Source organism: Dreissena polymorpha, chromosome 9 (genome assembly GCF_020536995.1).
Source record: "Dreissena polymorpha isolate Duluth1 chromosome 9, UMN_Dpol_1.0, whole genome shotgun sequence".
Taxonomy (NCBI): Eukaryota; Metazoa; Mollusca; class Bivalvia; order Myida; family Dreissenidae; genus Dreissena; species Dreissena polymorpha.
Genome location: NC_068363.1, coordinates 50,478,820 through 50,495,120, shown reverse-complemented (window position 1 = coordinate 50,495,120; position 16,301 = coordinate 50,478,820). Strand labels below are relative to the sequence as shown.

At 35.9% G+C, this 16,301-nt stretch overlaps 1 protein-coding gene across 1 annotated transcript; it reads right to left on the bottom strand.

Moving 5' to 3' along the window:
- Window positions 1–1,978: 1,978 nt before the first annotated feature.
- Window positions 1,979–9,115, bottom strand: LOC127846028 (serine/threonine-protein phosphatase 2A 56 kDa regulatory subunit alpha isoform-like). The gene is made up of 2 exons (XM_052377206.1): window positions 7,725–9,115; window positions 1,979–2,002 (listed from the first exon to the last, which is right to left on the bottom strand). The coding sequence occupies exons 1-2, from the start codon at window positions 8,853–8,855 to the stop codon at window positions 1,979–1,981; spliced, it is 1,155 nt and encodes a 384-aa protein (XP_052233166.1). The 5' UTR covers window positions 8,856–9,115.
- Window positions 9,116–16,301: the final 7,186 nt, after the last annotated feature.

Below are 16,301 nucleotides of genomic sequence, written 5' to 3'. Positions count from 1 at the left end.
TAATGCTGTGTAAACGAATCTGGGACGCGACAGTTAACGCACATGTATTAAGCTCAGTTTTTACGTTTGTGTAAGAGGGTCTTTCACAAAATACACGACAACTTACGTTAATACACGTAAAGAAAAGCAAACTTAATGGGCAAACAGACATCACAATAAGCGATGATTTTGTAGTCTGAGTTTGACTAAAACAACGTTAACAAAGAAACTGTATTTCAATCGACCGAAAAAAAACAATCAAAAATGATAGTTAGTGGATTCGATGCTTTACTTTCAAAAATTCCACATCTTTGATATATTAATGATTTTTAATAACATTAATAAATATATATTTCAGCCAAATTGAATTTTCTTCCACGATAGAACCCACAAAATAACCTACCGGTAACATAATAACACAGAACAGTTTACTCTTCATGTTTAATTGTTTAATTTCGCATGTTTTGGCGAAACTACCCACCGTTGTTTTTATAAGTTAATACAAAGCATTGTCGATAAAACATAAAACATTAAGATGTCTCAAATTCAACAAACCTTTGGAATGAATACTTCTTTGTTTGCAACACTTGGTTAATTGGCAATCTTAATCTGACTGAATCGCTTTGTAACGGTCTTGTTCTGTCAAAATGGCGACTGTGAAACGTTGCCTCCCTTCGCGAAGTCTCGTTGGGTCGCAAGTCTCGTTTCCGTTTTGCGTGACAACGCGTTAGCTTGTTCTTCGGATCATTGAAGTTGCGCATCCCTTCGTTTGTACAGGTCCCTGGTCGGCACAAGGCATTGTGTATCACGTAAAAAGTCGCAATTAAAATCAAGGCAAAAGCGAAATCAAGAAAATGAAACATGTTAAAACAAGTATGCATGATGTAATATCATTTAAAATATTGTACAACACAAAATTTTCTTACCGAACTCATGTTGCCTTTATTTGTATACGAGGATATTGTGTTGTTTGTACTACGTCATCAGTATATGCGTACTTTCTGAAAGAACCCAAGGAGCATCGAAAAATGTACGGAAGTTGTAAACATTTCATCAAATTATGAAACGGGTATATCTTCCATAATTCTTGACAACGTTGCACCTAAGCTGTGTTATTATCATTTTTTATGCATAATAATTGGATCTGTCACCTTTGACGAGCCTTTTATTAAACCAATTTAACCTTAATATGTGTTGATAAAAAAGACATTTAAAGCGTATGTGAAGTTTGCCGAACATCGATTTGCTTAAAACTATTTTTTAAGCTTAATTGCATTCAAAGTCCGTTGCCTGGGCTTTAATGGGAAATCTAAAGAACGATCCCACAGAGGGGATCGGACCAGCGACCTGCCAGTCGATAAGCGGACACCATATTCACCCGACGAACCTAATGGAGGTCATTATTTATGTCAGTGGCGGGAGTTCACAACACGTTTTGATTAATCATTTAAAAATACGTTTTTGTTTTGACGTACCCATATACAAAATCGACTCTCATTTCTACTTCTCGCATACGAAGCGATTTGATCACTTCATAATTAAATCCCCGACGACATACAGGTCGGTTTCGACGACGACTTAAACAGTATCAACGACATTGCCAATTCGATAGGGATACCAATATAGGTCAAGACGTTCCGATTAGGAAATGTGTTGATTAATTCTTACGGCCATGAATGTCTACACATACTTCGATTGATACGAACAACAAGACAGACACTCTAGGTTTGTAAGCGTAATTTTTATTCAATATGTACCCGATATTGTAGCGCATATTATCAACATAATACCGTTCTTATAAAAATCGGTTTTGTTTAATGCAGACTACTTTTCAAACACTACTTCATCTTAACGTCTTTAACGAGACTGCTTTGCTGTCGATACGAATGACTAACCCCGACACGGAATTCATTGATGTTTGTGCAGGACAAACCACGTTAACGTTCCTTATAGCGGTCATAGAAAAGCTTATTAAGCATGTTTGCTGCTGACGATGGATCTATAGTTTCTTCCCACAGTCAGCCTGGAAAATACCACGGACTTCGTTACCTTCAACAGAGATTCCCTTATGTAGTAGGAAAATCGGAATTATTTTAGAGTAGGTGTTTTTCTATACAACAAGCGAAAACATGTCATCTTGTGTTGATTATAATTGATATCGTTTTCTATATTCCAATGTTACATTGTAGTGTTGCTAAACCTGCATACACATGCTTTTGATTACAACCACATCTGGCGAGAATTAAATCTTATACTTCAATTTAAATGAAAAAGATTTGTCAGTCCGCAAATTTGAAATTAACTCAAATTTATTATTTGAAAATGGAAACATTAAATGGGCTCTAACACTCAAGATCAACGGTATGAATAAATATTAAAATGCACTGCAAAGGATTTCAAGTTTGCAAGAATTGAATTTTATTAAGTGCAAATGTATACCAAAATACATATTTCTGAAGGAAATGTAGTACTGAGCGCTCAACACATGACTTCCGCATTAAACAGTTGAAGTCGCACTTACGAGTAGCTAACTTTCTAAAAACATTTTCATAAATGAAGACATGACCAGGTTGAATCTGCATGTTCTTATGTGTGTGAAGAAGAAAATGGCCGATGAAGTAAGCGATGCATGGTTTAACAACGGTAAAATCATGTTCAAGAACCACATGAACAAAATCCAGCTGGTCAAGTTCGAATACTACGAACATTGGATTAACCTACTATGGCCCAACACAACAACAAAAGAAAGTGAAACTTCGTCCAAGAATGATATTTTTTGTGAACAGTATAGTTTGTATCACAGTATTAACTCTTCTGTAGTGTAACCACGAGTTCCTCGAGGAAACGCCACTTACGGTATTACATCCACCGATCGTTTACACTTCTAACCATATAAAAACGGCCACCGGAAAAACTTTGCGAAACCGAAATTTCGCAAACTTAAGTACCCTTTTTCTTAAAGATTTGCTACTTTGAGACATAGTATGCGATAAAAGTCTTATCGTTGATTAATAATTGGTTTTTTTCACTCAAAAAGCGCATTTTCTTCACTATGAAATTTATAAGCAAAGTTGGGGTTCCCATGGGATTTTTGCATTTTCCCATGGGATTTTCGATTTTCCCATGGGATTTTTTTCTCCCATGGGATTTTTTTTCTCACATAATTTGCAAATGGGAGAAAAATCCCATGGGATTTTGAACATTTTAAAAAACATGTTTTATTTGCGTTTGCAAGTATTTTAACGTTATTTAAGGACTGTATATTGGTTTTATGCCAATTATATATTAAAATATATAGTAATTAAAAAATCCCATTTTAAAATGGGAGAAAAAAACCCCATGGGATTTTTTTCTTATTTTGAGAGATTTATTCATGAAACTTTCAGAAACATCATATTTTATGAAATGATGAACAACTACGATATTTTAATGCGTTTAGTCGTGTTTAAAAAAAAAAAAATCCCATGGGATTTTTAAACCCATGGGATTTTTTTCGCCCATGGGATTTTTTCCCCCATGGGATTTTTTTCCAATGGGATTTTTCAGTTTCGTAAGCCGAATAAGTTTCTTAATGCGAAAAACAACAATAAAGGAAATAATAATTATAATTTTGAATAATAAATTGAATAATATAAATAACACGAATATTTTTAAAATGAGTTACAATTAAAGGTTTATGCTGGTAGAACTTATCATTTCTTGTTCGAGCAGATGGTTGAGTCCAATTGGTGAGTATGCCAGCTTAGAACCAGTATAAATGCATCGCAGACAGACAAAGCTGTCATACTGTACACACCGCTGAGTAACAATCTTTATTGCATTTCATTTTGCAACAGAAAATGAACTCCGTAGTATAATTGATCTTATGTATGCCCTCTGCTTTTGAAAGCGTGCAACACATTAACATAACAATAAGTCCATGCAAAAAACTATGTGCAAATTCCATTCAAAGCTATATACACATTATAAAAGTCAGATGACCCGCGTCATGCGAAAATGGGTCTTATGTCATATGCGGCCAAAGTTGGTCCATCCTAGCTTGTCCAACCGCGCAGTCTGGTCAGGTACTACGCTGACTGATATATAAAGTCAAGCCATGATTCGTGGTCTCATATCCAAACTCGGTAGCTCCTGTGCGAAACTTTCACCGGAAACGACGGCACCGAGACGGGCGCTCGAACTTTGCGGATGCGCGTTATATGTTATATATAATAGCGCGATGTGTTTTTTCTTGCCTCAAATTAGTAAGCCCAATCAGCGTTTTATTGTGTTCTTTGCTTCTACTTTTAACAAGAACTTCAACTGATACGAACATGAATTTTATTTTAATATGTTTATTTAATGCTCGGAAAACTCATTGTATATTTAGACTACTTCTTATAAAACAAAGTCGGGTTTTCAACATCTGTTTTCGGCATATAAATTGTTATTCCAAACCAGATTTTACGCACTTTACTGTACAAAATACCGTTAGGGCCACCGTGGTTACTCATTAAAATCCAGAGGGCGAGAATGCGAGAACGCGAAAGTACGATGACGACAGTGCGACAATACGATGGCGACAATGCGTTCGTACGATTGCGAAAACGCGCTAGTACGATGACGACAATGCGACAGTGCGACAATACAATGGCGGCAGTGCGATAGTACGGGGGCGACAATGCGATAGTCATATCGTACTGTCGCCGTGGTATCATCGCAATGTCGCCATCGTTCTATCGCATTGTCGCCATCGTATTGTCGCACTGTCGCCATCGCATTTTCGAATTGCCGCCATCATACTATCGCGTTATCGCATTGGCACCATCGTACTATCGCACTGTCGGCTATCGCCATCGTATTGTCGCACTGTCGTCATCGTATTTTCGCACTGTCGTCATCGTATTATCGCACTATCGAACTGTAGTATTGTCGCCATCGTACTATCTCACTGTCGCCATCGTATTGTCGCACTGTCGTCATCGCACTGTCTGATTGTCGTCATCGTATTATCGCGTTCTCGCATTGTCGCCATCGTACTATCGCATTGTCGCCATCGTATTGTCACCCTGTCATCATCGTATTGTCACATTGTCGCCATCGTACTATCGCGTTCTCGCGTTCTCGCCCTCTGGATTTTAATGTGTAACCACGATGGCACTAACGGTATTCCGTAATACTGCTAAAGCACAGTATGATTAGGTCACTCCCAATGCTCAAATCTCTATGTCTATTTTAGTAACAACACATGTCTATGGAAGGATATTTAGGTAAAAATTACATCATTCGTGGTGAATATTTACATTATGACTGATGCTTATTCTAATTTGCTTTATGACAATTCCAACATACTTGTTGACTATTCGTTTATACTTGATGATTGCTGCAACATTACATCATTCATGAATAATATTTACATTATGCGTGATGTTTATTCTAACATGCTTTATGACAGTTCCAACATGCTTGTTCTCTATCGGTTATACTTGATGATTGTTTCAACATGCTTGGTGACTATCCAATGTTTGTGTGTTCATTATTCCTGAAACCAGTCATAATCGGTTTTGCCACTAAGCGTCATTAACAACGGCAGTTAGCAACAGGCAGTAAGCAGAATGCAAGTTACTAAATTATGACATCAGGTGGCGCGCGTTTATTTTCCGTATGTTGAATAAATTACTTTTCGGAAAAAAAAGCGAAAACATCCGAATCATTTTGACTAGTAAACTGAATAAGCTGAATTAGTTTCCTTCGTTATATAATCTCCATTAAACTAAATACGTTCATTATTGCCATGAAGACCAGTAAGTTTACACAATGAATTGACTGCCGTGAATGTTTTTGATATTTGTAAGATGCAATTGGCACAGATCGATCACAACTGGGTCAAGCGAATTATGTATAGCTTTATTTCTTAAAATTTGACCCAGCATGTGTAGAAATATAACAATATATATACATTTCCTAAAAGGAAATTCAATTCTGCGTTGAATAAGACCGGGTCATGAAAATCGCTGCAAAATTAATTTAGTAATGGCTGCTTAAAACGATGCACCCCGTTTTCGGATGATTTCGAGTTGGATACCTTGTTATATATAAAACGGTAGTGATTTTTTTTATAGAAAATTTGATTTTTCGTTTTAATATGATTATTTATCATTCAAAAAGATGTTTTCACTAATTATTATCATAGCCACACGCTAACCACCTGTGTGTCCAGCACGTGTGCCGGGAGAACAGGGCTTAATGTATTTTTTGTTAAGCTCTATAATAGTTATATCCAATCTGTATGAAAAAATGTCGGTGAACATTATTCCGGTGTTAATTTTTAAAAATATTGAGGCATTCGTTAATTATGGATCTAAAACGGAACATTAATCCGCAAAAAAAAACACCGGGCATATTGCATATTAGATCGGACACATGAAATTATTTCGAAAGAAAGCAATAAGAGTTTCAATTCTACATGAGTAAGTCTCGCTGTGCACGATTACGCTCTTACTGCTCGTATATATTTGACTCTTGGCAAATACCTAGTGTTTTATTTTGCTTAATCTAAATTGTGTCATGCATCTACATGTACTTAAAGCAGCATGACCAACAGCTCTTTCATATGTGAAAGAGATTGACACGAAATACCTACCCATCTATAATAAAGTTTATATGTGCACTTCAATATTATAGTTTTAAAGCATTTTATGTGGTGCAATATAAAAGTACTCTAGTAAATTTGAAAATTATGTAATCGATTTCCTCTCAACATACATGCAAAGTTCCAGATAACTTTTTCAGCAAAATCTTGGTTTACACTCTATAATAATCCAGCCTTAAAGTCTATTATTAATCCTTTTTTCAGGTAAATATAATTTTTGGCACATCCGCATTTAGGTTTATAGTCTAAGAAGAGCTCATGACAGCAGGGTTACAGCAGACTTTTTGCGATAAAAGGACCAGATAATGGAAAACGTTCGGCTTTTCGACTGTTGTAAAGATGGTCTGTTATTCATAATAACGTTAAAGTGCTGTTGATTTCATAATTGTAATGAGGGCCTAGACGAGTGGGAACTCATTGATAAAATGTTTACATAATATGCATTGATATTGAGTTTTACGCATGATCACACATTTTGAATTCTTATTTTATTTTTCCAATGTGTAACCGTACGAACAGAATTTAAGTCTACTTTTTTACTAAATTTAATTCAATTTTTTACGACTTTAAGCGTCTTATCTGGAGCTCTGCATACATGCATTAGTAGCATATATTGAAATATATCCATAGACTTTCTTTGGTTATTGAAGGTAAATTACTGTACAAAAATTATGGTTAGTCATTAACCAAAAAAAGTTAAGTCTACAAACACGCGGTTAATTTCGGTTCAGTAGCAAATATCTTACAAAGGTGCGCAACTTCTCCTATAACATAAAATTTCCGTTATACGCCGTAAATTTCCGTAGTCCTCCGTAGCATTTCGGAATGACTGTCAATTGACATCATTGTATCATGCATGATAGTATGTTGCTTTGTGCTTGGGTGAAACTCACATCTTACCATCGCGTTAATTTATTAAACGCATTAATATTTGATTCCATTATGCACTGCGCCTATTGCACAAGTCTCTCTGCACAAACCAACATACACATGTAGCAGGGTTCGGTATAAGGGGAACTTATACTGCCTTGCTATATGAGCTAGCTTTTATAGCGACGCGGTAGAGTGTCTGCCTGATTTGGAACCGGGAGGTCCCGGGTTCGATCCCCATAGCGGTCGGGGAATTTTCTGGCTGGGTCACATAGTCGTTGTTCCAATAGTACAGCGCACGCTCTGCAACCTGAAAGTGTGGACTGGAGACACAGCGTGCTATCTGCCTGAAGAGTGGCTCCATGATTTTCTGGAACTGTGTGGGCTCTATTACATCCAGAATCTCTTCTATTTCTCCCAGGAACATAACCTCTTTCTGACTACAAGTCTTTGGCCAAAACTTCAGAAGTCCCTTGATCACATCTTCTGTCAGACTGGCATCCTTCTCTAGAAACTGCACAACACAATACGCCAGCTGGGCATGATACAAACTCAAGCTCTTTGCTTTATGTAGGGGAATTAAAACCTTCATTAAAAACTGCTTGTGCTCCGACTTTAACGGTAACGCAAACCCGTTGATAATGCTGCCTAGAATCTCTAGTAATTCACCGACTCCATTAAATGACTCTGTTTCATATATAAACCTAAGAAATATATTATTAATTTGTTTCCTAATGAAAGCTCGTAAGCCTAAGAATTTGCCATATATCCGATGCAGTACAGTCTTTAAGAAGTCCCTCTCACGTGGGTCTTCACTGTCGAATAATTCTAACAATTGAAGAACAAACTTTTGATCAATAAACTTTTTTGCATGGCTGGGTTGAAAGTCTGGAGATTCAAGAAATCGTAGAAAGAACTCGTACACAATCTGTAAGTGGGGCCAAGAGGCCTCCAAGGTTGGCTCATCTTCCTCTGGGTCGAACTCCGGGTTGTCATTGGGAGGTAACGTGCGGAATATATTGCAGGCGATCATTCTGACAATCTCTGGATAGACAGGTTCTGCCAACACGCCACGTGTTGCTGTGATGTAGTCTACAAGTTCGTTGAGACACGCTCGCTTCACCTCCTTGCTCTTGAGGTCCGACACGGGGTCCATGAAGTCGAACACCGCGCAACATTGCTGCAGCTTCTTGGTGAACAGCTCTTGTTGATCCGACGGTGCAGTATCTTTTAAATGTGGCAATGCCTGCAATTCTGGGGCATTTTTAGTTCTGTAATGAGATGAACCCTGAGATCTTTTCTGCTTTTTCGATTTAATAGCAGCCTTATTCACAAAAGGGTCTATTCTGTCTGTGATCCCTGCCTTGGAGGTCATTGTGGCTGTAAAAGGACTTTAAATAGTCCTTAATTAATAAAAGGAGGTCTGATAAAATGTTCAAAACATAACTATTCTCTCATTGTCGAAAATTCCGTGGAAACCATTTCACGACTTCCTTTCGATTTTGGACAAGGTTTATAGGACGGAATCCGTATTAAACGCGTTGCCAGATATTCACAGTTTGATGATGCGTAATCCAAATAAAACTAGGAGGGAAAACAACGATATAATGTCAGTTTTTATTCAATTTTATCCCGTAATGTAACCCAGCCAGAAAATTCCCCGACCGCTATGGGGATCGAACCCGGGACCTCCCGGTTCCAAATCAGGCAGACACTCTACCGCGTCGCTATAAAAGCTAGCTCATATAGCAAGGCAGTATAAGTTCCCCTTATACCGAACCCTGCTACACACATATGCAGCATGCAATTAACGAACAAGAATGTTGCATCTGTACACATGCATGATACCATTAAGCAGAATGTAAATAGACATTGGACATCAGGCAAGATGTAAGTGTCATCAAGCATGAAAAGGTGTCTACATACTAATTGAAAGTACCATCAAGAATCATGACACAGTCACAAAGAAGGATGTAATTTTTACCTAACTACCCTTCCATATTTGTCGGCACTGTGTGTTTGCTTAATTTTACTGAAGAACGTCTACTGGTAAATCTTACAAAAAAAAGTGATAAATAAGACTGAGTAGCAATTTTTTCGGCGTTGCTGTTTAACGTCAAATTTTGCCTTTCAACGAACTTCTTAAAAGCCCATTGAATTTTAATGAAGAAGTTTCCCGCTTGTAGGTCCGAATGAATTAAATCAAATTTTGCAATTGGCAATTTGATAAAAATCCCCATAAAACATTGCACATAGCTTTCTGAAATAAACAGGCCACATTGAACGCATTCACGATATCCAACAGCTCTCTTTGCAAAGACCTATCTAGTGTTTCTTGGCCCTGTAAGATCTATAATTAGAACATCGTCACCTAAACATCTACTAATAAAAGAGCATATTTTGGGGAAACAAATTCAATAAGAGTATAAAACGTCCACGATCAATAATGTGTAGTTTGTTAAAGATATCACGGCAGTAAAAACATAGCACTTTAAAGAGACCACAATCTGGTACATTTGGTCAATTGTTGCGTCCGTGGCGGACAATACATTTTTAAAAAGAAAGCGTACAAAAAAGCAAACACAAAGTTCTTCGTAAGCTTGTTTTAATCTTAAAAACACATAATCGACAGTCATTCCAGTCAAATACAATACTAACAGTCAGCACTCTAGAGATCAAAATTGCGGATATAAATATTTAATTCAGGGATATCAAGTGTATCAAGTTCGAATTCCGGAAAAAATAGCCGGTAGTCTGGGGCATTAGGTCCCTTACAGGGATAAAAGGTAAATCCCCACCCGAGCCGTAGCTAATTGATTTATTGTAGTCTTTCTAGTTGCAATTTCTGGTGAGTACAATGCGGAATATTACGGATATTTGCAACATGTCGAAGATTTTCGGAAAGTAGCGAAGAGGTTTTCGTCAGTTAATATTCATGTCCGTGCCGGCCGCTAACTTATCAGAATCAATAAAAAAGAACCAGGAAAAATCGGTACCGATCGCAAATTTCCGGAATTCCGATAAAGCTTCAACATTATTTGTTCTCAAATGATCGCGTACTCGAACGAATTTGTCCCTACGCCTCCAACTCCCTTTAAATCTCATCGGACGTACATTGATCTCAAAATCTATCCTTGACGACTCAAATCATATTTCCTGAATAGTTTGGCCTATTGACGTCCCTGTAATTATAACAATGGTCTTTTGGATAAACACCGCTAAGTTGTTGCAATATAATAACCGTTTAAAATAGTTACCGGTTTTCATTTAATAAAATGATTAAGTCATATTCGAGATTTCAGCGATTGCCAATATTTTGCTTTTGTTTCTCATAAGCATATGGTGCTTGGTATCTGCTATTGACTCCTATGTAGATTGCAAATATTACATAACCCTTACAGCGGCCGAGCGCAGATATCTGCACTTGGCCGCTAAAAAGAAAAATCTTTGCGCATTAATTTAATTCAAATCTCATTATCATAATCAAAATCATCATCATCGTCGTCGTCGTCACTACTACCACCACCACCACCATCATCATCATCATCATCATCTTCTTCTTCTTCTTCTTCTTCTTCCTCCTCCTCCTCATCATCATCATTAACAACAACAGCAACACCAACTTAACATCATCATCAAACAACAATAAACATCGGTAACATACAATGTGCTTCATCAACCATACATAATTATATGCGTTAAAACACCATAATAGAACAGCATGAATGAAGCTGTCTATTACTCTTTTATATTTCCTATACCAATATTTTTTTTCGTTAATTGAAGGACTAGTTGAAATCTTCTATAAAAGCCCTCCCCCCCCCCCCCCAAAATAAAAAAAATAAAACATAATAATAATAACCCTAGCAAACAACAATAAACATAGGTTAGTTAGTATACACTGTGCTTTAGCAACCATGCATAATGAATGTTTATGACTTCGGACCGTTGTGATCAAATTTAAAAAAGCAAGATGGTATGTATGGGGCACACAACACATAGATAATTATAGTTTTATACCTTAAACGTAGTTCATCAAAATAAAGATAAGTTATTATCTATGTAATACTTAAATTAGGTTTATAACGTATGCATATTTGTCTAAAACTTGTGAAATGTGATTCGTAAGCCGACGACAACATTATCATTCGGACCCTTCTCCCCACCTAACAATCGAGATTAAACACCTGTGGAGATCCCGATCTTATCAATGAATAAACCGGTTCAATGATGTCAAGTCAAATAAAACATACTATTACTATCCAAATAAATATCTATCAAAAAATGTAAATTGATATACCTACTTAACTAAAACTAAACTTAAACGATTAGCAAGAAAAATATATAAAGAAGAAGCAGGCAAAGTAGACAAATTAATTGTAACATATGTTTTCTCAGTCTCCCACTGTTGAACAATATAAATAGTATTTATCGCCATCCCCAAAAGGGATCTTTATCACAGGTTTGGCTAAACTAATATATAATTGTGACAGGACAAACTGTCAACAAATACCTTGTTAATGTTTTATACATAACTCCAATCAAAGGTTAACTTCCAAGGAAACTGCGGCATGTTAAAACTGTTGATTATGACAAAATGTTGTTTAGTACAAATCAGTACAATAGCGTCTGTTATGTGGCCTATACTAATCCAGTTAAATAAAACTTAAATCGCAGAAAAGTTTAGATTCTTTACACCTTTAAAGGGGCCTTTTCACAGATTTTGGCATTTTTTTTAACTTATTCATTAAATGCTTTATATTGATAAATGTAAACATTGGATCATAAAAGCTCCAGTAAAAAATCTAGAAAATAAAATAAAAAAAGGAAGTGAACATTGCCCGGAGCAGGGTTCGAACCAGTGACCCCTGGAGTCCTGGCAGAGTCCTGTAGTATAAACGCTTAAGCCTACTGAGCTATTCCGCCGAGTACACATTCTCGACGTATTTTATACCTTATATAAGCAATCTTCGTAGTTTCACAAAATTTAACGACAAAAACAGAACTCTCCAAATTATTCAATCGTTTCGCGTTGCAACGCTTTATAATTTTTAGGTTTTAAAATCGTCAAAAGATGCATATAATGGCTATATTAGAGCATGGTTAATGTTCAGTATTACTGTTTCCTCACAAATATCATAACTTAAACGAAAACTTACGAATCTGAAACAACTTTTTTCAATTTTGTCAATTTACCAAAGCGTGAAAAGATCCCTTTAAGAAAATATATATAACAGTTCTTTCCTGTTTTAACAAAATGATACATTTAAAAATAAATTATGAAGCATCGCTAGCAATATTAGAAAGAGAAGTAGAAGGAGAATTATTATCAATAGTAGCAGTAGCAGCAGCAGCAGCAGTAGCAGCAGCAGCAGCAGCAGCAGCAGTAGCAGTAGCAGAATCAGTAGCAGTAGCAGTAGCACTAGCAGTAGCAGTAGAAGTAGCAGTATCAGTAGCCGTATCAGTAGCAGTAACAGTAGCAGTAGCAACAGCAGCAGAAGCAGCAGCAGCAGCAGTAGCAGTAGCACTATCAGTAGCAACAGCAGCAGCGGCAGTGGCAGCGGCAGTGGCAGTGGCAGTAGCAGTGGCAGTAGCAGTAGCAATATCAGTAGCAGCAGCAGCAGCAGCACTGGCAGCGGCAGTGGCAGCGGCAGTGGCAGTGGCAGCGGCAGTGGCAGTGGAAGCGGCAGTGACAGTGGCAGTGGCAGCGGCAGCAGTAACAGTAGCAGTAAGAGTAGCCGAAGCAGTAGCAGTAGCGGCTTTTTGCTTTTTTGTTTTAGAAGTGTTTGTCGTATAAGAAGAACGCAAGGAAGACAAATTAATTGTAACATGTGTTATCTTAGTCTCCGTTGTAGTAGTATTTGTTGTATCTACACAGCCATTTTTCAGTCACCTGAGAGACATGTTTTTATAAGAGATTTAATTGTGGACCAATACATCGTGTATTAATATCAGTGTACCCACTGGGACACCACATGTGGCGAGGATTAACAGATAAACTAGGCCTTCAATTAATTATGCGCCTAGAGGCAAACAGTACTATAACTTATTGATAATTTTAGGATTGGGATGTGTTTGTATCTTATTTGAAATTAGCTAGCTTAATTCAAAAACTAATTATAGCCTCAATATTATCACAAGAACATCATCACATATTCATTGTGCAATATAATAATCATATCACCATCACAATATGCCAGAGCGTTAGTATTTATTGTGCATACATATCCTACAACAACATTTACAAAACTTATTACAAACCAACCGCTCAAGCTTTAATTAAGATTGATTTCAATTTATATTATGACATACATTAAAGATCACTGTCAATTAATTAAAAAATAGCTTGATGCTTCGTACTCAGCGATTTAAATAAAAGAAACGTTGCGTACACATTAATTGGGGTTAATAAAAAAAGTCTGCAATTAAAATAATCAAATTTAAATAATACTAGATTTAGTTTCAAATTGTCGCTCAAAAAATGTATCAGTTATATCAGTTACTAGGGAATCGATTTGTTTAATCTCCGCAATCCAATAATAATTATGGTGTTTGTATGACAAATTAATAGCTATTCGTCATTGCATGTATGATACTCATAAAAATATTGAAACAATAACCACAACAACAACAACATATGTGATTAAGTATAAATCTTCTTCAGATACTCTGTGTCATACTTTCAAAATTATCCTCATAAGATTCATAATAATAAAATAAACACTATTGCAATCTTAGTAAAAACCAACTTAGCCGTTATGCTAATGATTTTATGTTCAGTATGCGTGTACATTTCAATATTATATAACAACACGTGTTCACAAATACCTATGTTTAATAAATATTAAAAACATGAGAATCAATGAAGGTATTTCATTTTAATAGACTAGTTTTACCGTGTGTGTACATTCATATAAAATCTTTTGAAAATCACACTTGTGATAATGTCTTTAGGTTTTGCTATTTCTAATCGATTTAAGCACCATAAAACCACCGTATTTTCTCTTACATTCTAAATTTTCTTACATTTCCTTTTTAAGCCAAAATATTTATGTTTTCATGATTCTAAATTTTCGGACATACGGATTTTCGTACAGTCAGTTAAATAGCGCTATTTTATCAGATTTTGACCATGTCTTTGCTTATCTGATGACCCTTCGGTCATGCATTTTTACAACCGGATTAAAGTAATAAAACAGAATCATGCCTAAGGGCAATCGACCATTACATTTGCGTACTTGGGTAAATTACCTTGTAAACCTCTAATAAGCAATGGTTCCTTCCAACAGCGTTTGAAATGATATCGTATTAAGAAAGCCAAACGTTTATTGTTTTTACTTTTTATATATTATTTCAGTTGATTGCAAAGCTGTTAAGTTGTATTTTTAAAGTAAAGAACGAAGGGAACAACACAATAAAATTATGTAAACTGATGTATTATTTCTACTTCAATTAAATAATTGACAAACAAACATAACACACGTGTCTCTAAATATTTTTCGTTTTTAAATTTTCCAACACGAAAAACAATATCTTTAAGTGAACGGAAACTTATAATTATTACGGCATATAGTAAAAGCAGAGTTGTCTGAACCATAAGTAAAATTAAAAATAAAAAATGACACAGCTTATTTTTCCCTCAAGTGTTAATGATAATATGGATAAACAATTAAAAATACATAAAGTCAATTGTGTTGATTACTCGTTATTGAAATATTGCAATGCCAATTATAAGACATCTGATTAAAAACAAAATGTATGGTGGAATACCTAATCTGGAAATACAAACTAATGATACTATTAATGCAACAACAACAATCACATCTTTTCAAGCGCAATCAGAAAACTGCTACAGCTTTGTATTAACAAACATAAATATGTTTGTGCTTATAGATTTAGATAAACTTCAAATCTTTAAGCGTGCTATGAATTGAATATAATTTATATTTAAAAGTTTTGCTACTCTGTTGATAACTAGCAACAGCAAAAAGGAAGATACCATTTTTTATCATCTAATTTTATTTATATTTCATTGTTTATTTGTTTATGATCACAAGGATTGTTTGGATAACAGAGTGTGTCTAGATATACCGATACCCTTAAAAATATTTTTATGAATTGCAATTAAGCGTAGAAATTAAACAGGCCCTAATACAGACACCATTTTTATCGGAATGCGATTATAGTTTCAATAGCAACTCGTAACGCTTTTTGGATTGAATGTGTAATGACTACTTTTAGCGACAAATTGACTTGGTCAAATACTGCATCTTAAACGGATAAATAAAATTGAAACCATTTATTTTCAATATTATCAACATTATTATTTAGTTATTAATACATTAAGCAGCAAACTCTATTAATCAAAAAGATTTGATATAACATCCGAATTCACTGCAAAAATGAGCTGAGCGATAGGTTTTACGGTTGTTGAAATTGTTCATGATGAGAATGACGATGACGACGATGATGACGATGACGACGACGAGGAGGAGAACAACGACGATAACAATGACGATGATGATGATGATGATGATCACGACGATGACGACCATAACGATGTTGTTGGTGATAGTGACGATAATGCTGCTGCTGTTGCTGATGACGATGCTGCTGCTGATGATGCGGTGGAGGCGGAGGAGCAGGACGAGGACGAGGACGAGGGCAACGACGACGACGACGACGACGACGACGATGATGATGATGATGATGATGATGATGATGATGATGATGATGATGATGATGATGATGATGATGATGATGATGATGACGATGATGATGACGATGATGATGACGATGATGATGATGATGATGATGATGA